Source organism: Erpetoichthys calabaricus, chromosome 2, assembly GCF_900747795.2.
Source record: "Erpetoichthys calabaricus chromosome 2, fErpCal1.3, whole genome shotgun sequence".
In the NCBI taxonomy this organism is placed as follows: Eukaryota; Metazoa; Chordata; class Cladistia; order Polypteriformes; family Polypteridae; genus Erpetoichthys; species Erpetoichthys calabaricus.
In genome coordinates this window covers 36012829-36036009 of record NC_041395.2, presented here as the reverse complement: position 1 = coordinate 36036009, position 23181 = coordinate 36012829, and the positions used below count along the sequence as shown (strand labels likewise).

Sequence of the window (23181 nt, the reverse complement as noted above, 5' to 3'; positions counted from 1 at the left end):
CTAACTATCTCTCACCCCTGCAGCACCTAACAGCTAATGTGTGGTGAGCATACTGGTGCAAAAATAGCTGCTGTTGTATCTTCCAGGTGAATTCTACACATCAGTGGTATTTTTAGTGGCCCCCACTAATGTAAATTACTTTGAAAAGTGAGAAAAGCACTATGTGAAGAATTATTATTATTTTTGTTAACAGATGTATGTATTTATTGGTTATGTTTTCAAAAATACTTCCACAGAAGCGCTGGGATGCATCATCAGTGATGTCTCCTGGGGTCAACAGGTGTTTCAGGTCTGTTAAAACATCATACAGCCTCACCCAGGCAAACCAGCAGGGGGTGATCAGACTCCAGCTTGCATCCCATCAGCAACTGACCACTGAGCCTCCCTCTTCAACCAGAGCCACAAACGGATTTGACAGCCCACTTTTTAGCTAAACTCACCATTCCCAGCTTCATTAAGACTCTACAAAGAGACTGGCCTGCAAAGACCCAATATCCCACCTTGATTGGCTCCAGCCTAGTCTCCTGCACTCCTCTGTCAACTCCTGGAACTTGGTACATTTCCACTCTTGAGCTTCTTCCATGCGTTCTTCCCAGGGTATCGTGAGTTTCACCATGATTACCTGTTTGGTAGAATTAGAAAAGATGACCATGTCTGGATGCAGTGTTGTTGAGGCGATGTGCTCTGGAAAGCGCAGCTGCTTGCCAAGATCAACATTCAGCTGCCAATCAACTGCTGAGGCAAGGAGACCCATTAAACATGGCTCTGGGGTGTATTTCTCGTCAGCCTTATCAAAGTTTATTTTCTTTGGGCTGCGTTGCTTGCTGGTTGCCATAGCCGAGGCTTTTCTCTCAGCGACTGCATTGAGCACTTGTTCATGCTGCCAGCGGTAGCGGCTGTCTGCAAGTGCCTTTGGAAAGCTGCTGAGGATGTGCTCAAGGGATCCTCTTCCAGAGCACAGAGTACAAGGTGGTATTTCAATCTGGCCCCAGACGTGGAGATTTGCTGGGCTTGGTAGGCTGTCATAGACTGCCTTGATCAGAAACTGGACTCTGTAGTAATCTGTTTGCAGGATGTTATCCCAGATGACCCTTCGCTGCTGTACTGACTCCCACTTTGTCCATGCTCTCTGCTGTCTTTGACCCACCGTTCTGCTTACTCTTTCTTCCTCCATGCCTGCTTGTACCTCATCCTGGAGAAGAAGACGCCTCTTTTTACCTGTGGCTTTGAGAAATTTGGTTGTAGGAAAGTAACCAAGACCAGTGCCACTTCTAGCCACATTCCCCACAATCTCCCTCTGTCTCAGCTGGGCCTCTGCCACCTCCAGAACCTCGCTTGCTTTCCATTTCCTGCCCATCCTGACCTCAATTCCCGCAGCTGACACCTTTGGATCCCTTGAGTCCACGTATAGGAGTGCCTCCATTGTCCTTGACACCATGAACTCTTCTTTTAAATCACTAAGGGTCAGTTTCAAGATGTTACTACTTCTATATAGAGCTGCGCTGCTGAGGCTGCAAGGAAGGCCTAGCCACCTTCAAAGGTAGATGCTGATCCTCCTCTCCATTGACTCTACTGTAGTCATTGGGACCTCATAGACTGGCAGTGGCCACAGGATCCTGGGCAGGATGGCATTCTGGTAAATCCAGCCCCTTAATCTCCCTGTTAGACCTAACTTGTCCACCTTTGTAAGCCATTCTTTGAGGTCTTTGGTGGTCTTTTTGATAGAATTGGCATCCTTCAGGCTGACTTCAAAGACCTTCCCCAAACTCTTCACTGGCAGCTCAGTAATGTACAGAATGGTGACCTCAGTAGTGAACTTGTCCACTACACGCTCCTTCTTCAGTACCAATGACCTAGACTTGCTGGGTTTAAAGCTCACCCTTACCCATGCAATGAGCATTTCTAAGCCTTGAATAATCTACCTGGTTCCTGGCACTGAGAATGTGGCAATCATAAGATCATCCATGAAGGCCCTGATTGAGGGTTGTCTCATGCCGGATTTTGTCTTTGGGCCTTGACATTCACCCTCTGCTAATTCAGCAACCATGTTCATGGCCAGGGCAAAAAGGGTAACAGAAACGGTACACTCAGTTATAATTCCCTTTTCTAGCCGATGCCAGTTTGAAGTTTCAGACCCAGATCTAACTCTCATCCTGAAGTCGTTATAGTAATCCAGGATAAGGCTTCTGATATTATTGGGCACATGGTGTTATTGATATAATCGTTCTAGAGGATAAACTTTGTCAAGCATAGAGACAAAATACTTAAGAAGATTTTTTTCTTCCACTGCTCGATGATCTTTGAGTTTTCCTCCTTAGGAATCCATACTCCTTCTGCACACCTCCACTAATTGGCAACTCTCCCACTTTGCAAGATCACTCTCAAGATCTTCCACAGGTGGCTGAGGAGTCTCAGACAACTCTTATAAATGATGTATGGCGCAAAGCTTGGTCCTGGAGCTGAGGCTGATCTTGCTCTTTTCACCACGTCATGGACCTCCTTTAGGCTGGGTTCTCTGAGGTTAAATTCAACCTTGGGGGCAGGCGGTTTAATGAGAGCATTCTGGGGGCCAAGCACCTGATCTCTTTGTGGATCACTCATGGTGCTTTTGAGGAACTGGTTGACTTCCTCTTGTGAACTTACAAGGTGGCCACTACGCTTGTCCCCTAATAGCCTTTTGACAAAACCAAAGGGGTTTGAAAGGAAAGCTAGTCATTTCCTAGCTCTCTCCTTTCCCCTCCTCCAGTGTCCCTCTGCTCTTAGTAGAGTCATGAGCTTCTTCTGCATGATACCCCTCAGTTCAATAAGAGGTTCCTTCTGTTCCTCCCTTGCTGTCTTGTATTGCCTTTTAAGTGTGCGGAACTCCTGCCACAGCTGCCAAATCAGGTTGGCTCTGCGGTTCTTGGCATAGGACTCTCCAGGATTTCCCATTTCATCATAGCCAAACTGCTCTGCAGCATATCTGATGATGATGGAGGTCATGCCGTGTAGTCGGCTGCCGACATAACCTGTAGATGTCTGTATGATATTGCAGACATCCTTGTCAAACTGACACCACTCTGTCTTTTTATTTGCTGAGGGCCATCTAATCTTCTTTTCTGGGTGCTGTGCTGACTGTAGAAGGTTGAAAGGCCTGGAAGTTTTGGGCTCTGTGGAGTGATTCCTGGCCAGGCTCCTCCTGTGTGTCACCAAGGCTGGTGCCTGTGTAATGCTCTTCATGCTCCCTATGTCTGCACTTCATCCTGGTCATGTGGATTTTTAGGCTATGCTCATTCTTATAGAGCTTTCCACAGCTGCATCTAATGGTGTTCATCATTATCGGTTGTTCATTAGCCTGTTTGGTTATTTTGAATTTATCCTGCTTATCCCCCCCACCTCGGGATCCACCAGGGGTATTTCCTTAAAGGTCTGCCCGTAGCTTTAATGGGTGTCTTCCTCACGGAAGACCCAGGATAGGGGTGGTAGCCCAACCTGACCCGTGCTGTCTGTGATGATGTGTGGTGAGTTTTCAAATTGCACAATGGGTCCTTTAATTGGAGCCAGGAAGCATTTGAACGTTAATGGATTTCTGACCTTCTTTGCCAACTAGGTGCATTCCTTCAAAGCAATAGTTTGATATATGAACAGTTAATTTCATCAATACAATACATCAAGCTACAGATCTATAAAATATATAATATTTTAGAATGTATCTTTATACAGTGAACTCGCCATTTTTCATATCTCAAAATGAGTGAATCATATTTTCCTTTCTGGTGTCTCTTCACTCCATACCATATAGTTTAAGCCTTCCAATAAGCCACTAACTCTAAATGAAATATTATCACATGCTCTGTCTCCTTATAGTAAGGATGTGTTTCAGGATACATTTATTGCTTCAGGAATTGTAAAATCAAATTAATATAATTCTAGAATATGCATATAGAGATCAACTAAGTACACCAAGGAATAATTCTAGAGACGCTTTCTGTGACTCTGTGACATGGACAGGATCTATACAGACCTGGCAGGTGTAGGACAGGGATCTACAGTGTGTAGCTGCAACTTGTTGGAACTTCATCCTAACCAGTTGCACTGTTAGTGAGCCACTCTTACTCTTAATTGATTTATTTGTTTTATTATGTAGGATTTTGACTGCTTTTCATTCTGTATTCAGAAGGTCACAACAGTATATCTTTAAGCATTTCTACCCTATTTTGATTATTTGCCAGAGCTTAAAATACTTAAAAATCTTTCTTGCAACTTTCTGACTTTGAAAAGAACCAGTTATTTTGCAAAACTCTTTCTATCTGCCTAATATTTAAAAAAAATATTTTGCTTATACTTGTTTTTTATTATTGTTTTGTGTTCTTATTTATTTTATTCCTGGGTGTTTTTATATTAAAATAAACACCACTATTTAGAATATATGGTGGCACTGTGGCATTTATTATAGCTGTGGAGTGAGGTCAGGAATACCCTCTCCCTGTTAAAATAAGAAAGAGGACAGGGAAAAGCGCAGTGACCACTGAAACAAATGTGAAGGTCATATTAAGTGCAAAGTGTGAATTCTTAATAATATAACTGTCCTCAAATTTTAATGATCGAGAAGAAGCTTTGATATACAAAGGTTTTGTGAATTATTGCCACAGCTTCCTCTAAGCAGGATCTTTTTTTTACGAGTTTCATTGTTTCTGCATTGTTTCTAATTCATTTTAAAATGATAACATTAGCTTATTTCTACCTCAGGTTAAATGTTTTTCTGTTTTCAACTTCACACTTCTATGAGTTTATATAAATGCACCTGGTCCAACCACATGCAGTTGCAGGGTCAGCCCCGACATAAATTTAGAAAGTGATTGCTTGTGTCACTCTAGACTTCATGCAAATCTTTCTCCACAATTTCCATACATTTGCATATTGGTTTAGTCTAGAAGTGAAACTGAAATATGTTTTTAATTGATTTTATCACAATAGATTAATGCGTGAAACAGAAATTATTATTAAACAGTTGCTGTGTTATTGTATAATTCCACTAATTCTATCTTGAAACTCAGGCTATATAATTCTTCAACTTTTTATTTTTGAATGTATATTTAATTTATGTTATTTAGATGTTCTGAGGGGAAATTTAATCAAGTTGCACATCTGATTAATATAAAATGTATTAGTGTTAAATGTAATATCAATACAATTATATTTTTTCACAACATTTTTAATCATTTTTCAAAGTATATACCATTTTGCTTGATAAATATGCAGAGTTATCCTTTTTATTAAACTTCATCTGCAATGGGTTGAGTTCTGTTCCTGCCTTGTGCCCGATGCTTGCAGGGATAGGCTCCCGCTTTCACCACAACCCAGTTCTGGCTAAGTGGGTGTAGCAAATGAATAGATGGACTATAATTTATGTGTTGCTGCTCGATCATTTTCAGTTAAAACACCAAGTCCTCCATTTTCTGAACCATCGTAATCCATTATAGGGTACAGATAACACGAGCCTTTACCATAAAGCAGTACATTTTAAACAAAAACTAACCTATAATGGCATGGCAGTCTAGTGAAGGACAGGCTGCCAAATAAAATTTAGTGCACAAACTTCGAACAAACATTTACATCTGGTTTATATGAATGTCGTATTTTACATCATCTGGATAGCATTTAAATAAAACCACAATACAAACAATTGAAATTGTCTCAGTAGCTTAAGTCTTAGTTCAACAGCAAGAAAATAATGATTTCCTCCTATTATTTGAATGTAGCTGAGATTTGTTAGAAATAATATTAGTTATCAATAACGTCACTCGCATGAATTAATATAAAATAGTCACGAATCTATAATGTTAAAAATTACATCATTACTGTACATAAAGTATGGATTCTAAATTTCATTCTCACTGGATCAAATTAATGTGATTAACAATTCTGTCCAGCACTAAAAACAAACTCTTCTTTAAAAAAATTAAACTTATGGAAGCTGCCGTAATGCTTATACAGTGTATGGACTTTAAGGATAGGATTAAGAACATTGCTCTGTTCTACTTTATTTGTAATTGGCATCAGTTATTAAACAGCATAGAGTCTTATATAAAGTTTTTTTTTCTTTTTTAAATTAGACTTTGATATACAGTACAAAACTATGTGACACGTCGACTGTTGGCTGCAGGTGTGGTGCTGTTTTGAAAGAGAACAGCTAAGTGATTGGTAAACAATCTTTACTGAATGCGGATTGGCACATTAGATAAAACAAAATATGCAGTGACCAATGAAATTAATTTTTAACAAAGTTAATTTATGCATTGTAACAAAACTGCATTATATAAAGCTGAAGCCCAGTCGGTCATTTTACAGATTGATGAAGAAAAATTTGGATCACAGCATCTCCTTCTCAACATGAATTATTTACAGATCCTGTGCGCTGTTTTATTACTGGGTGAGTGAAAGATCATGAAATGTGAATTAAGATATTGCTAAACTGAGCATTTGGAAAAGCAAGTATTAGTACAAACAATTTTATTTATATTATGCAGTAGTTCCATTAGAAATTAAGTTATTTGCACGCTAAATTAAAATGTTTAGTGATGTAAAACTACAGTAAGTGCAAATATGTTTTAAAGCTCATAAACTAATGTATTCTTTCATTCTTTCTCTTAGGAATTTCAGTAAATGCTGGACCTGCTATTTTCTCTCAGTCTCCATCAGTTATTCCTGTGACTCCTGGACAGACTGTCACCCTGGAATGTGCTGTGAAAAATGAAAATGTTTCAAGGGTGTCTATACGTTGGATTCGCCAGTCACCTGGAAAGGCACCTGAGGGTGTCCTATGGTACAAGGCTGATAACAAAATCTACAGAGCTCCTGCGATATCAGATCGATTTGTACCATCAAGAGATATAATCAGAAGTTATTATCTTCTCACAATTAATAATGTCGAGGCAAATGATGACTCCAAATACTACTGTTTCATTTACTATAGTGATGGAAACCAAGCATGGGGAGAAGGAACTCGAGTACAAGTTCTGAGTGAGTACACTTGATACAGTTCATACTGACATATCCAGAGGAAAAGAAAACTTGTTTTTAAAAGTTTACAATACAGTAGCACTGTTTAAGTATCAATCCGCAAATTTAACTTACTTCATTAATTTGCTTAACACGTATAATTTTTAATGAGTGTAGCAATATTTCAAAGCGTTCGTAGAAAACCACTTGACTTGCTTTCTATCAAATTCATATCTAAGTGATGCTTCAAGTTCAATGTAAAAGAAGAATTCATTGTTTTGAATATTTCAGGTGTTGAACATACAACACAATTATCAGTGAAAGCAGACAGGAAAATGATAACACCAGTGTATTTAACATAATAGAGCAAAATAATTTACAGTCACACAGAGACGTAAAGATTCACATTGAAAAACATCATTGACGTTCACCATTCAAAATCAATCTCAGCAAGTCTTTGTTCTTTTTCAGTACATTAAATGTTTGAGCTTTTGCTACTATCTTGATAGCTCCTTCTTCAAAAATATTCACAGTAAAAATTCAAATTTATATTATCCATTTCAAAATGCTTCAAAACAGGCAATGTTTTCACAGACACATTTAATTCTATGTCCTCAAAGAATTTATAGAAATACAACAAACTTTTATTTGTTAAAAACTGTAATCCTCATTACTTCCATCTATCCATCTATGTTTTAAATGCACTCTATTTCAGTGTTGTGCAGGTTTTTTGATAGCAACCTTTCCTTTAAAATACACTTAGTGCTGAATAAAACTTCAAAACATCCGATCCATGTTTAAACTAAATTGTTTGACATTGCTTTATAAAACTGTTGGAAACATGTAATGCTGCCAGAATTTACAGATTATGTATGTCATATCCATCCATGCAGACTAATGCAATTCTGACTTCAGAGGGCAGGAGCTTATCCCAGCAGCACTGGGTGCAAGGCAGGAGAAGACTCAAGGCAGGGTGCCTGCTCATTGCAAAGCATTATGTGTTATTTTGTGGATAAAAAAAATGAATTTGAACCTAAAAATATTTTTTTAAAGATAAAGAATGCTGTGTTTTAAGTTAAAATGTTGGGTTTGCACTGTGTGAACGATGATTATTTGGTTTCATACGTACAAATTGTAACATTATACAAACACGAAAACAAAACTAAAATTTAAATAATCTACTGGAAGTACTGACATTTCATTCAGTTTGTTCTCTGCAGTTCTGTGCTGGAACATATGGCTTCAAAAGCTAGTTATTAGATATATAAAAATAAATAAAACATAATTAAAAAGCATTCAGTCATGTTTGTAACTGCTTCTATTTTGTGAATGTTAGGCTTCACATAAATAAGCAACAAAATACATTGTACTAACTTATTACATGATAAGCAGTCCTGTACTCTATCTTGTTATAATGAACTAAACTATTTTGCTGAATTCTTTAAGGAACTTAGGACGTTGTGCTTTCTGTAGAAAAGAAATACATCAAACTTTAACATTTACTACTTGAGCTAATCCCAAAACCGTTTGAACATAATTTTCAGTGCTATATATGACCTTGTTATATTTTGTCTCTCCCCCAGAAAGTGACCTTCCTCGTCCGTCTGTCCAGGTTCTTCCTCCCCCACAAGAGCAGCTCAGTGGTTCAGGCCAAGTGACTCTCAGCTGTCTGGTGAGCGGCTTCTTCCCAGGGTACATAGACATCCAGTGGAGTGTGGATGGTCAGCGAGTGACGGACAACATTCAGTCCAGCCCGGTGTCCTTGGACAGCAGTGGAAATTCCTACCTGGCCATTAGTTACCTGAAGCTACCTGCTGCTGACTGGAAGAGCCATGTGAGATACTCCTGTGTGGCCACTCATGAGTCCAGTAAGGTCCCAGTCATTGGCTCTATTGCTCCTCAAGACTGCAAGCCTCTCTAAAGAAGACCTTTGCTTTAATTCTATTCTTTATTTGAAAGGAATGTTTTTGTTATATTTTTTATTAATTACAACATGAATCTCTGTGTCTTTAAAGCATCATTTTTGTGTGTTTGTTCTTTATGTACGGCTTAGGTGTCCAAGTCACAGGCTTGAAACTTGCCACAAAGGTACTTCTCACCATAGGTCTGGTTTTTAAAATGTGATTTTCACTTTGCCCCACCAACACTGGGGGTGGCTTGGGGTCAGAGTGAGTGGAATGGAAAACTAGAGTACAGTGTGTTCTTACAACACATACAGTAAGCAGTGGCACTCAGATGTAAGTGAGAATTTCACTGCATTCTGTAAATGTGACACTAGTGACCCTAAAAACTTTGAAACACTATAACATAATGGCAAGCACTGTTGCACAGTTTGGGTTCCATTCCAGTCTATTATATTAAACTTCTTTATAATTAAGAATTTCCCCCAGTGTTCTTGTCATGGTGTCAAACAGCTCCAGGTTGAGTCATATTGTCACTAGTTATTTTTTTTTCCACTATTAGATAGATAGATAGATAGATAGATAGATAGATAGATAGATAGATAGATAGATAGATAGATAGATAGATAGATAGATAGATAGATAGATAGATAGACAGATACTTTATTAATCCCAAGAGGAAATTCACATACTACAGCAGCACCTTACTGATACAAAAAACAATATTAAATTAAAGATTGATAATAATGCAGGTAAAAACAGACAATAACTTTATATAATGTTAACGTTTACCAGGTATGAATCTACTCCCATCTCTATCAGCTTGTCTCTAAGGAGCAGAGGTTGGATTGTGTTGAAGGCGCTAGAGAAGTCTAGAAACATAATTCTTACAGCACCACTGCCTCTGTCCAAGTGAGAGAGTAATAATAATAATAATAATAATAGTGAACTATTACTTCACCATCGCAATCTGTTTATCTTCCTTCTATGTCATATTTGAAGGTATACTCTGCTGACCACAACCTCACAGCATGATGCATTGAGATCACCAGTCTTCTTTACACTGGACACAAATATTCAGAAAGTATTTGGTCCCTTCACTTTTTTCACATTTTGTTATGTTGCAATCTTATGCTAAAATCACTTTAATTCATTTTTCCCCACATTAAGTAATACTCAAAATCACAGAATGGCAAAATGAAAAGAGGATTTTAGAAATGTTTGCAAATTTATTAAAAATGAAAAACTGAAGCATCTCCATGGTGTTTCTCCCATGATGTATCAGTTTGGCCAGGTGGTCAGCTCTACGAAGTGTTATTGTTGTTGTAACCTTCTTCCATTTAAGGATGATGAAAGCAGCTGTGCTCCTGGGATTCTTCAATGTTACAGGATTTTTCTGTAGCCTTCCCCAGATCTTTGCCTTGGCGCCACACTGTCTCTAAATTCTGCAGGAAGTTCCTTAGATCTCTTGGCTTTAATTTTGCTCTGATACACATTGTCACCTGTTGGACCCCATATAGACCTGTGTGTGCCCTTCTTATGCACTTGAACTATGTTTTAAGTGTCATAGAAAAGATCTGAATACTTATGTCTATATGATATTTCAGTTTTTAAATTTTTAATAAATTTGCAAAAATGCCTAAAATTCAAATTTTGCTTCATCATTCTATATTGAGTGATGCTTGACATGGGGAAAAAATATTTAAACAATTTTAGCGTAAAATTGCAACATAGCAAAATGTGAAAAAATCAATTCATTGCACATTAATAAAGTTGATTTGGTGTCTGTTTGTATTTATATGTGTATACTTACACTGACAACACTGAAAATGATTTTATACTTAAGGTGGAGCATTAGATATCTACAAATGTGTTTTTGTAATGCCATTTTATAATCAATGTGCTGAGTTGATGCCTTGGTGGAGAGTGCTCGGTATGGCACAGAACCCTCATTAAGAATCTAAGCCAGTTAACATCCCAAAGCAAAGATCTCTGCTTTAAAATCATAAATACACTCAAAAATGAAAGGAAGACGCAAAATGTGTGAACAAGTGTCCTCACAGGTGGTGCAGTGGTAGTGCTGCTGCTTTGCAGTAAGGAGACCGTGGAAGATTGTGAGTTTGCTTCCCGGTTCCTCCCTGTGTGGATAGCGCTTTGAGTACTGAAAAAAGCGCTATATAAATGTAATGAATTATTATTATTCAATGTGGATCCCCAGCTCCTAGTTGTGTCTGCATGCCTCCCATTAAATACCCTGCCACATAAGCAATATGATTTTATGGCATTCAATGAAAACAGTGTATAATAGAGCTTTTGGTGTTATTCACCATATTAGAATATTATGATGATTAACAATCCAAAGGGCCACTGCTTTATAGTGTGAGAATTAACATAACATTTGTGCCTGTTATAGTAAATCATTGTGACACCCTCTGCCATCATCATCTGATAAAAATACAGCCAGATACTCTTAAACGTTAAGTATAATGAGAGCTCCACAACTGCTTGGTGTTCAGGAAAATATATTGGCTCTGAAGTACCTAAATTGCACAATAGCACCTCAAGTTTAGAACTGAATGGCTTTGAGGTGAAAAAGGACAACCCACAAAAACATGGAAAGAATACGCAGACTGTACACACTGATTGTGTAGTCAAGTATTTTAATGAGGACAGTAGCAGTGGTCACTGACCAGCAAATTTCCTAGTGACTTGGAAGCAGAAAAACCAGAAGATGCTGGCAGTTTATACTGGAGCTTCATGAATGGTGATGCGTGTGTGTGTCACTCTCCATGTCTCCTGAAGTCTACAATAATCTCTGTTGTTTTGCTGATGATAAATATGAGGCTGTTATTGTGGTATCACTCCACCAGCTCCATTGCTTCACTGCTGTAGTTGGTTTCATCATTGTTGCTGAGACCATTTCAATTAGACAGTAAGATGAACTCTGCTGTCTGTCCATCTTTATATTTAGTGATTGTAAGTTTGCCAGTAATGCAGATGACAATGTGAGGTTGAAATGGTGTCTCAGTAATTGCATCAGAAATCTATTTCTTCTCCCCCTCCTCCACCACCTTTTTCTCCTCTCTCATGTTCAGGTCTCCAGCAGCCAGCTTTTTTGTCCTGAGATTGAATGGGACAAAGTTGACCATGTTTCCTGTTTACTGAAGAGTTTGTCAAATCACACAATGTCTGATCTAAGTACAAAGAAGATGAAAAATACATATCTTATTCTTGTTTCTCACTTCTTTGTGTTTCAATGTATTTGATCGACTTTCTCCAAAAAGCTTGGTGCGGCACCTCCTTGCCAGTCAAGTCCTTTGCCTTCAGATCTTGGTTTACTTTATCCATCCACCACCACTTTTGCCTCCCTCGCGTTCTATTCCCCTGTACTTCCATTCCCATCACTCTTTTGCCTATGTATTCATTGTCTCTCTTCATCACATGTTCATATACTTTAACCCACTTTTCTGTACATTCTTAGATATCTCTCCCTCTTTGTTTGTACATTTGATTGTCTCATTTCTTATTCTGTCAGTTTTTGTAACTCCACAAATCCACCTCAACTTCCTCATTTCTGCCACATCTAACTTCTTCTCCTGCACTCCCTTTACTGCCCTTATCTCAGCTCCATACATCGTTACTGGTCTTAGTACTGTCTTGAAAACCTTTCCTTTAACCTTCTCCTGAATTCTTCTATCACACATATTCTTTCTTCCAATTGTTTTATCCACATAGCACTCTATGGGTTATCACTGCATCTAATTTTCCATCTTGGGCTATTTAAATGTATCCATTCATTTCAATAGCTTTCCCTGCAGGCTAACATCTGATTCCTGATCATCGTTAGACCTCATATATCTGTTTTCTTCCTATTTTTCTCCAACCCTCTATTTTCCAAAGTCCTTCTCCATTCTTCCAACTTCCTCTGCACTTCCTTTTTTCTGGTATTACACAGCAAAATGTCATCATCAAAATGCATGCACCAGGGGGATGGGTGTTTTAACGCATGACTGAAAACATTCATAACCAGATCAAAAAGGTAAAGATGTGAAAAAGATTCCTGGTGCAGACCTACTGTAACTGGGGTATTGTTTGTTACACCAATACTGCTTTTAAGTCCTCACTCCCTCATACATATCCTGGATAATCCTCACATACTTCTCTAGTGCTCCTTTCTCTCTCATGCACCTCCAAACTTCTTGGCATGGCACTCTATCATAAGCCTTCTCCAAAAAAGTATAAACACTAAATGCAAACCTTTCTGTTTCTTGATTGTTCTCTATGATCTGTCTCAATGCAAAGACTGCATCATTTGTTCCTTCCCCTGGCATAAAACTAAACTGCTCCTTCCCCATTCTCTCCTGCTCATAGATCATCCTGCATTAGATCCTACAACATATCTACTCCCTCTTCTCCAAACTTCTTTCACACTTCTGCTGGTATTTCATCCGGTTCTTTTGCCTTTCAGTTTTCATTCTTTTCAGTCCCTCCTTTACTTTCTCCCTCCTTATTCTTAGCACTAGCCTTTTATTTGGAACTCCATCCCCAAATACTATCCTTGGATTTTCTTCATTCAACAGCTTTTCAAAGTACCTCTTCAATCTGTTCCTGATTCTATCATGCTCACTCAAGACGACACCTTGCTCATCTTTCATCAGCTTTATCTGACTAAAATCCTTTCCCGTCTTGTTCCTTGTCTTCGGTATTACAAAACTCATCCTCTCTCCCTCTTTTGTCTCCAATATTTCATACATCTCCTCCAAAGCTTGCACCTTGGCTCTTGCCACTGCCATCTTTGCCTCCTTGTTTTTCTGCTAATATATTTCTCGGTCTTCCTCCTTCCCTGATTGGCACCATATCTTCTTTTACTCCTTTTTAGCCTTTGTCATATTCTGCACATCTCTGTTCCACCACCAGGCCTCTTTGTCCTCACATGGGTTCCTTCCTGTTGTCATACCCAGCACCTCTTCACCTGGCCTTAATACTGCACAACTTTCCTATTCTTCTCCCACCATTCTTTCACACATTCAAATGACTGCACTTTGTTTAAAACTTTCTCCATAAACCTGTTCTTAAGCCCTTCCTGTTTTAATCTCCAGCAATTTATCCTTGGTGCTCCTTGTTCTGGTTTTACTCTCCTGTTGATTCTGATCTCCCAGTCCATAAACACCACTTTATGCTGCTCTGTTTTACTTTCCTCATTTATGAATTTACAATTCTTTATCTCTTTCAAATGGAATCATTTACGCATTAGAAATTAGATTTGCCTTTCCTTCCTCCACTACTGTAAGTCACAAACTGATTTACATTCTTTTAAAAAAAATTGTGCTGACTATTACCAGATCAAATGCCAATGCAAAATCTACTTTCATCCAGCAGGGAGCAGTAAAAATATATTTCATTGCTAAAAGTTATACATCCTTATTTGTAACCAGACTTATGTAAACTCATGAAGTTTAATGAATCTTCAAACTGTGTAGTTAAGTGTGAAACTTCTAAATATTTTGGGATGTCATCTGAAAAAGGAACGGATAGATTAAAGTGGAAGTCAATTTTATCCAGTTTATTCATACTTTATATTGCACTTCTAGCTGAAAACAGGGTGCTATGTCTTAGTTTTACTGGCATAAAACAGCAAAATAAAAGTACTAAACAATGCCCCATCTAGAAGCTCACTTGTGTATTTCAATTTATATTAACAGAGAAATGCATTACTTTTGTATAAAATTAAATAAAATTATAATAATAGCAAAATCTAGCCCATTGATAAATTCCAGTAAACAAATTTCCTGGAAAACTGCTTTGTTTTTGGATTAGGCAATTTAAGGTTTTGCTGACGATGCTCTCCTCTTCCATAGGAAGCCCGAGTACATGCTGAAGTTAATGACCATAGTATTAAGTTTGTGTCTGTTTTCTTGTTTTTATTTATCAATTTCCCTTTAGGATTATTAAAGTTTACCTAAACTAATGTAATTTAATCTAATCTAATAAAGTGATAGTCTCGTGCTGTGTCTGATGCCATCAATGCCAAAGATTCCCATGCAGTCTAATATGTTACTCCACTGACAGACGTAGCAACTTGATTAAGGTGCCAACCATAAATAATATATAGAAAGCCAGAAGGGGTCAGTAAAAGCCTGCAATGATGAGATTGCCACAGTTTATTTTTTGAAAAACACAAAGAAATTTTTTTAATAATATGGACAGCACTTTTAATAAGGATACCATTTACAGATTATAATTTACTGCATTGAAATGCTGAGACCAATTAGGGACCCCTAGGAAATCATTATAAAGTGTGGGTGCCTACAGCTAGAAATGACATCTTACAGTAACTTTATTGATTTTTGGAAGTGTGAGCAGTGATATACACTCCAGTGTAGGCAGTGATACATTTACATCTGTGGGTTAGGGTAAGGGTTAGCGTTAGGGTTAATAACATAACTGACAGCTGTAGAAAGAGTACTAAATATTCTACTCAAATAGAAGTATTATTACTTACTCAAAAAAATTAAGTAAAAGTAAAAGAATATGATGTTTAAACTACTCAAGTAAAAGTAAAAAGGTAAGTTCTGAAAAAATTATAGGGTATTGATTATGGAAATTACATACATTTTTAACTGTTTTTGTACACTCCCAGCAAATGCATGGTAAACAGGGAACCAGAATCATCCTTAAATTTTAGTTAACAAGGCAGTCTGTAATTATCAGTTATAAGCCATCATTTGAGACAGTAAATACTAGAGAGAAGGGGAAGGTTATTGTTATCTACATTGTGCTTGTATTTTATTTTTATTTTAGTCATTTTTAATTATTATTTTTCATATTTTTGTATATTTTCTGTTATATTTATAATTAGGTTCTGTCCTTTTAAATGGGCCTCAATTCCTTGTGTTTTGTGGGTGGAGCCCCAGGAGGTGGGGCCACCCTGAAATCACCACTGCTGAGCTCTCTATCTGGATATTTAATGCGAGAGAAGAAAAGGCTCAGGTGTAGCAGAACATTGATTTTGTTTTGGAGTTGTAAGTATTTCTATTATCATTGGACTTTTTCTGACTTCTTGCTTCTGTTTGAGCTTTTTTTCCTATTTTTGCTCTTTTAACAATATCTCCTTTATTCTTCTGTTTTTGTTTAAATAAATCCTTTAATTATAAAGTTTCTTTATTTGCCCTTTTGTTCACAAGACAGGAGTTTATGGTACTCCCTCCTCTTGTGGAACGTTGAATTATCTTGGAACATTTCTAACTCTTTTGCCAACTCTCCTTGTTTGAAATTTGATAGGCTGAAGTCAAGAAGTACTTGTCAGGGCATAAGCTAATCTTAAGTGAGCATCTTCTTGGATGACTAGTAAAAGTCTTGGTTGCTTTTTGGTCATTTTGGAGGCCTCAGCTCCACTTTTTGCCATGTGTGAGATCCCACCACACAACACTTAAAGTTTTGCAAATAAGATGCAGTAAGAGACCCATTAAATTAAATGGTACATAAAGTCACATGATAAATTACTTTTTAAACTGTGATGACAGTAAGCAAGTACAACTGTGCCCTTACTATGGTATGCAAATAATGTAATATCACTATCCAAGCAATGCACGACTCAGAGTTTTTCCAGTGACAGACCAACTGTGGAGAACTTTCTCAGCATGCTAGAATCCAATGTGAAGAGAGAATCACTGGTATAGATGGTGGTGAACAACAGAGAACAATATTTCTGGAGTTTTAAGTCAAGTTTTAATGTAAGCCCATTAGAGAGAAGTTTATGCTTTGAATTAAATCAGTCTTTAACAATCCAAAGTCTACAGATGTAGGCCAGTGCCATTTTGATTGTTTAATTTTATTTTGAGACCCCCATGTTTGTGACAAGTTGGCGCCCTTGAAGATATACATAAACTATAAATATGCCTTAAACAGGATTTTTTTCAAGAAGCATGCAGTTCCATCACTCACTCTCACATTGCACCCAAAGTGCAATTTTTAACCGATGAGTTCCATGCACAATGGAAACTTGTGATGGTTCCACTTTTGTACATGCATGTTTCCTTATCAAATTAGGTTTGTTAGAAAGTAACTTAGGTAGTTTTTTTTACTACCATTTAATATCTTGCGGTATTAGCAACATCTCTAGATAGAGATAATAAAAATTAATATCCATTGAAAAGTTTTAAAAGACATTAAATGAAAATGAACTTAATAATGTGTATTTTAATTCTGGTGTGCATGTATAATGTATAATGCTATCAGTTAGTGCATGCAGACTCAGATTAACAAAAAACAAATAACCAAATGAGAAGAAAGTTGTTGATATCCTAATGCTAAGAAGACTGCAGAGGCAGGTAAAGAACGGAATAATGAGGAGAGTAATGTAGAGGAAAAATCAAGCGACCAAGCAGAGAGTGATTGAGAGGACAAAGAACAGTGGCTTCAAAACACTTATAATGTACTTAAGCCTATGACATATTAGATGACTTTTTCACTGATTTTCAGATGTAGCCTTCATTTGAAATATCTTAGTCAGCGGCACACTCCTGTGAAGGCAATCACCTAATGTGACATACCAAGAGACTCACTCAAACTAGTCTTCATAGCCATTCATTATAATAAAAGCAAACAGGTTTGTCTTTGACTTTAGTCTGGCAGACGGGATGAGTGTGTGCAGGAGGATTAAACTTTCTTACAGCGCTGGCTCCATCAGGCAGCACAAACGGAAGAAAGACTCAGATGTCTGACGTTTTATGTCTTACATACCATGAGAAAATGGAAAAAATAAAATAGGTCAGAAATTGTTGTTGAACTTGCTGCAACTGTTAACCCTTCATGCAGCATGGATTTCATCATGCAGTACACTATTTGTTGTCAGAAAAAGGGATGAGCATCACTGTGATGGATGGTCAACATGCGATTGTTAAATGGTACATGGGAAGCGATTTTCAGTTGTTTAAATTGACATGTCCAGAGACGAGATGAGTGACCCACCTAACATACAGTACCCCCATGACAAAAGGTCACATAATGTGACATCTCTTTCTTGAGCGTAACAAGAAATGTTTTTACAAATATTTTTAACCTTGTAAGTTTAACCCAGCCACAAGCCAGAACATACTTAGTGCCTGTCCCAAGCCTCAGTAAACTGGGGAGGGTTGTGTCAGGAAAGGTATCTGGCGTAAAATCTGTGCCAAATCAAACATGCGGATGAGAAACAGAATGTCCATACCGCATTGGTCGAGGCTGGGTTACCAACGACCATGACCGATGCTTCTGTTCAGCAGGGTATCGGTGGAAACTATGCTACTGCTGGGTGAAGAAGGTTAAAAAGAACAAGAAGGGAAAGATTGTAGAGTTCAGAGTCTGAACTTTGAATGTTGGCATTATGACTGGTAAAGGGAGAGATCAAGCCAATATGATAGAGCGGAGAAAGGTAGATGTACTGTATGTACAGGTGACCAAGTGGAAAGGAAGTAAGGCCAGAAGCATTAGAGAAAGTGAAAACTGTTCTAGCAAGGTGTGGACAGGAAAAGAAATGGGGTAGGTATAATTGTGAAAGAAGAGTATGTTAGGAGTGTTTTGGAGGTGAAGAGAATGTCTGACAAGAGTGGTGAGCATACAGTTGGAAATCAAAGGAGTAATGCTAAAAAAAGATTTCTGGAGTGACTTAGACAAAATGGTAGAGAGTGTAACCAAAGAAGAAAGAGTGGTGATTGGAGCAGACCTTAATGGGCCCGTTGGCGAAGGGAACAGCAGTGATGTGGAAGTGATAGGCTGGTATGGTCTTAAGGAGAGAAATGTTGAAGGGCAGATGGTGGTCAGCTTTGCTAAAAGGATGGAAATGTCAGTGGTGAATACATATTTTAAGAAGAAGGAGGAACACAGGGTGATATATAAGAGTGGAAGAGGGTGCACACAGTTGAACTATGTTCTATGCAGGAGATGCAATGTGAAAGAAAATAGGAAAGAAGTACTGAAGATCAGTAAGGCTGAAGTGAGAAAAGCTATGAGGAGGATGAAAGTGGGAAATCAGTTGGCCTGGACAATATACCAGTGGAGGCATGGAGATGTTTACATGAGATGGCAGCAGAGTTTCTAACTAGATTGTTTAACATAATCTTGAAAAGTGAGAAGATGCCTCAAGAGTGGAGAAGTATACTGTATTAGTACAGATTATTTAAAGAATAAGGGAGATGTGCAGACCTGCAGTAACTACAGGGGTATAAAGTTGATCAGCCTTACCCTGAAGATATGGGAAAGAGCGATGGAAGAGAGGTGGTAATCTGTGAGCAGCAATATGGTTTCATGCCAGGAAAGATCACTACTGATACAATGTTTGCTTTAAGACTGTTGATGGAGAAGTACAGAAAAGGTCAGAAGGAATTCAATTGCATGTTTGTGGACTTAGAGAAAGCATATGACAGGGTGCCAAGAGAGAGGTTATGGTACTATTTGAGGAGTTCTGGAGTAGCAGAAAAGTATGTCATGCAGGATACATATAGGGACAGTGCTTCACGCTTGTTAAGTGTGCAGTAGGAATGACAGCCTGGTTCAAGGTGAGAGATGGTTTACATCAACAATCGCCTCTGAGTCCTTTCCTGTTTGCAATGGTGATGGACAGGTTGACAAAGGATGTCAGACAGGAGTCTCCATGGACAATTATGTTTGCAGATGACATTGTGATCTGTAGTGACAGTAGACAGAAGGTTGAAACAAGCCTGGAGAGGTAAAGGTATGGACTGGAGAGAAGGGGAATGAAAGACATTAGGAGTAAGATGGAGTACATGTGTGTGAATGAGAGAGAAGGTGGTGGAAGCGTGCAACTGCAAGGAGCAGAGGTGCTGAAGGTAGATTCATTTAAATTCCTGGGTTCAACAGTCCAAAGCAATGGAGAGTGCAGCAGATAGGTAAAGAAGTGAGTGCAGGCAGGGTGGACTGGGTGGAGAAGAGTGTCCGGAGTGATATGTGATAGAAGAGCACCAGCAAGGGTGAAAGGGAAGGTCTATAAAACAGTAACAAGACCAGCTACTGTATGTTGTATGGTTTGGAGACAAAAAACACAGGAGACAGAGCTGGAAGTGGCAGAGTTGAAGATGCTATGATTTTCCCTTGGAGTAACGAGGGTGGACAGAATTAGGAATGAGTATATTAGAGGGACAACTCAGGTACTACAGTTTGGTGACCAAGTGAGAGAGGCTAGATTGAGATGGTCTGGACACGTGCAGAGGAGAGATGAAGGGTACATCGGGAAAAGAATGTTGAGAATGGAACCGCCAGGCAAGACGAAAAGAGGAGGACCAAAGATAAGGTTTATGGATGTGGTGAAGGAAGACAAGAAGGCAGTCAGAGTGACAGAAAATGATGTCATTGACAAGGAGAGATGAAGATGGATGATCCGCTGTGGCGAACCCCAAATTGGGAGTAGCTGAAAGAAGAATGTAAATTTTTCTAAGTCTGTGCTTGCTTTACTTAAGATGTAAGATACCTCTATTGTAACTGTACAATACTATGAAAAATTATGGAGCAAGATAAAGGTGTATAAGAGTAGACAATAAACTGCAATAAACATACATTTAAAAGTAAAAAATAAACTATGAGAAGCACAGTTACTATAAACAGTTCCAAATATACACAGAGTAAAAGTAAAGGTAAATAGTAAAGCATATATATATATAACTAACTGTCCAATACTGATTACTTGCAACACCAAATTGGTTGGATTAGCTTATTAAGCCTTGAACTTCATAGACAGGTGTGTAGAAAAGGTATTTAAGGTGGTCAATTGCAAGTTGTGCTTCCCTTTGACTCTCCTCTGAAGAGTGACAGCATGGGATCCTCAAAGCAACTCTGAAAAGATCTGAAAACAAAGATTGTTCAGTCTCATGGTTTAGCAGAAGGATACAAAAAGCTATCTCAGAGGTTTAAATTGTTAGTTTCAACTGTAAGGAATGTAATCAGGAAATGGAAGGCCACAGGCACAGTTGCTGGTAAACCTAGCAGGTCTGGCAGACCAAGAAAAATACAGGAACGGCATATGCGCAGGATTGTGAGAATGGTTACAGACAACCCACAGATCACCTCCAATGACCTGCAAGAACATCTTGCTGCAGATGGTGTATCTGTACATCGTTCTACAATTCAGCGCAATTTGCACAAAGAACATCCGTATAGTAGGGTGATGAGAAAGAAGCCCTTTCTGCACTCATGTCACAAATAGAGTCGCTTGTTGTATGGAAATGCTCATGTAGACAAGCCAGATTCATTTTGGAACAAAGTTCTTTGGACTGATAAGACAAAGATTGAGTTATTTGGTCATAACAAAAAGCGCTTTGCATGGCGGAAGAAGAACACCGCTACTTTCAAATTTGGTGGAGGTTCCATCCTGCTGTGGGGCTGTGTGGTTAGTTCAGGGACTGGGGCCCTTGTTAAAGTCGAGGGTCAGATGAATTCAACCCAATATCAACACATTCTTCAGGATAATTTTCAAGCATCAGTTGGAAAGTTGAAGTTACGCAGGGGTTGGATATTCCAACAAGACAATGACCTAAAACACAGTTCAAAATCTACAAAGGCATTCATGCAGAGGGAGAAGTACAATGTTCTGGAATGGCCGTCACAGTCCCCTGACTTGAATATCATCGAAAATCTATGGGTTGATTTGAAGCAGGCTGTCCATGCTTGGCAGCCATCAAATTTAACTGAACTGGAGAAATTTTGTATGGAGGAATGGTCAAAATTACCTCCATTCAGAATCCAGACACTCATCAAAAGCTATAGGAGGCATCTAGAGGCTTTTATATTTGCAAAAGGAGGCTCAACTAAGTATTGATGTAATATCTCTGTTGGTTGCCCAAATTTATTCAGCTGTCTAATTTTGTTATGATGCATATTGCATATTTTCTGTTAATCCAATAAACTTAATGTCACTGCTGAAATACTACTGTTTCCATAAGGCATGTCATATATTAAAAGAAAGTTGAAATGATAAAATGATATTAAAATGATAAACAAAAATCCAAAGAATTAAGAAGGGTTCCTAAACTTTTTCATATGACTGTAGCTGTCCCTCTGCTCCACATGTGACAGGGCAGTGTAAAGGGCAAGTGAGACAGCATCCTCAGTTGACCTGTTTGCCCTGTAAGTGAACTGGTATTGGTCCGAGGAGGAGGAGATGTTGCTCTTAAAGTGTCTGAGGACAAGTCGTTCAAAGCACTTCATAAAAATAGGGGTCATGACCAACAGGCGATAATTACTCAGGGACCTCACCACTGCCTGTTTTGCAATAGAGACAATTGTAGCGGATTTGAAGCAAGTGAGAAGAGGCCTGTTCTAGAGAGATATTAAACAGGCTGGTGAACACTGCTGTCAGTGTTAACACTACATCATGTAAGTGTAGCTTTCCAGTTCTAAACCTTGTTAAGATTTCTTTGCAATGTGTGACAAAATGATTGAGTCTTTTGGGTGTGTTAAGTATAGAGTCAAGGAGAGCAAAGATAATTAACAACAACAACAGTAGAATAAAGTTATATTGAACTACAAGCAAATTTGTTTATAAATATGCCTGAATACACAAACAGAAAATGTTAAATAAACCCATTGAATAGTGTACTAATGAGCCCAGGCATGTTCTTTGGTTTGATATAAACAAAGTATAAATGATATGTAATTGTCCGATGGAATAACAGGCTCAGAAGAAAAGGTATTTTTTGGGCCACCAACTTGGCTGTCCCTGTTTACTTCTTAGTCCAAACAAAAAACAAACGCTCAATGGCGTAAAAGGAAACAAAACTATCACCATGGAAATAAAGCAGTTGGAATAAACCAGGCTTTTTTGTCTGCCTTCTGAATGTCAAGGAACCCCTTAGCTTAGGTCGCTCTGGGTAGAAGTAACACCTCCTTTGAGGAGGTCAAGTTCTTATAGGTCAGCGACTAAAAGGGGCGGAGTCAGTTGACCTTACTGGGCGGTGCCTCCTTACTGTGGAGGAAAAAAAGGACAAGAACGTTAGTGATCGAATATTGTTTTAAAAATTTACCAGTATTTATTTTATTTATTTAATTGAACTTATTGATCCAGTTTAAATGGTCACTAAACAGGTTAATTAGTGACAGCCATTGCTGCCATTAGTCATTATACAACTGTAGAGTTGCATACGTTAAATTCTTTGCACATGATTTTGGTGTGCCTCCTTTAGACATGTGCTTCTCTTCTGGCCTCCTTACTTATACATACTATACACTGAAGGGAATCATCTCTTTAAAAGACCATGGACAACTATGCACAATGCATGGCTATCACAATTTTACTGTAGTGCAGGTTATC

The 23181-nt window shown here is 38.3% G+C and overlaps 1 protein-coding gene and 1 pseudogene across 1 annotated transcript in view; one reads left to right on the top strand and one right to left on the bottom strand.

The window, feature by feature from the left end:
* Window positions 1-389: 389 nt before the first annotated feature.
* Window positions 390-2997, bottom strand: LOC114645237 (uncharacterized; annotated as a pseudogene).
* Window positions 2998-6322: 3325 nt separating this feature from the next.
* Window positions 6323-23181, top strand: part of LOC114642260 (immunoglobulin lambda-1 light chain-like) — a 37761-nt gene continuing 20902 nt past the window's right edge. The window contains exons 1-2 of the mRNA XM_051923170.1: window positions 6323-6412; window positions 6634-7002. Of these exons, the coding sequence (XP_051779130.1) occupies window positions 6373-6412; window positions 6634-7002 (409 nt within the window). The 5' untranslated portion in view covers window positions 6323-6372. The remainder of the gene's footprint in view (window positions 6413-6633; window positions 7003-23181) is intronic.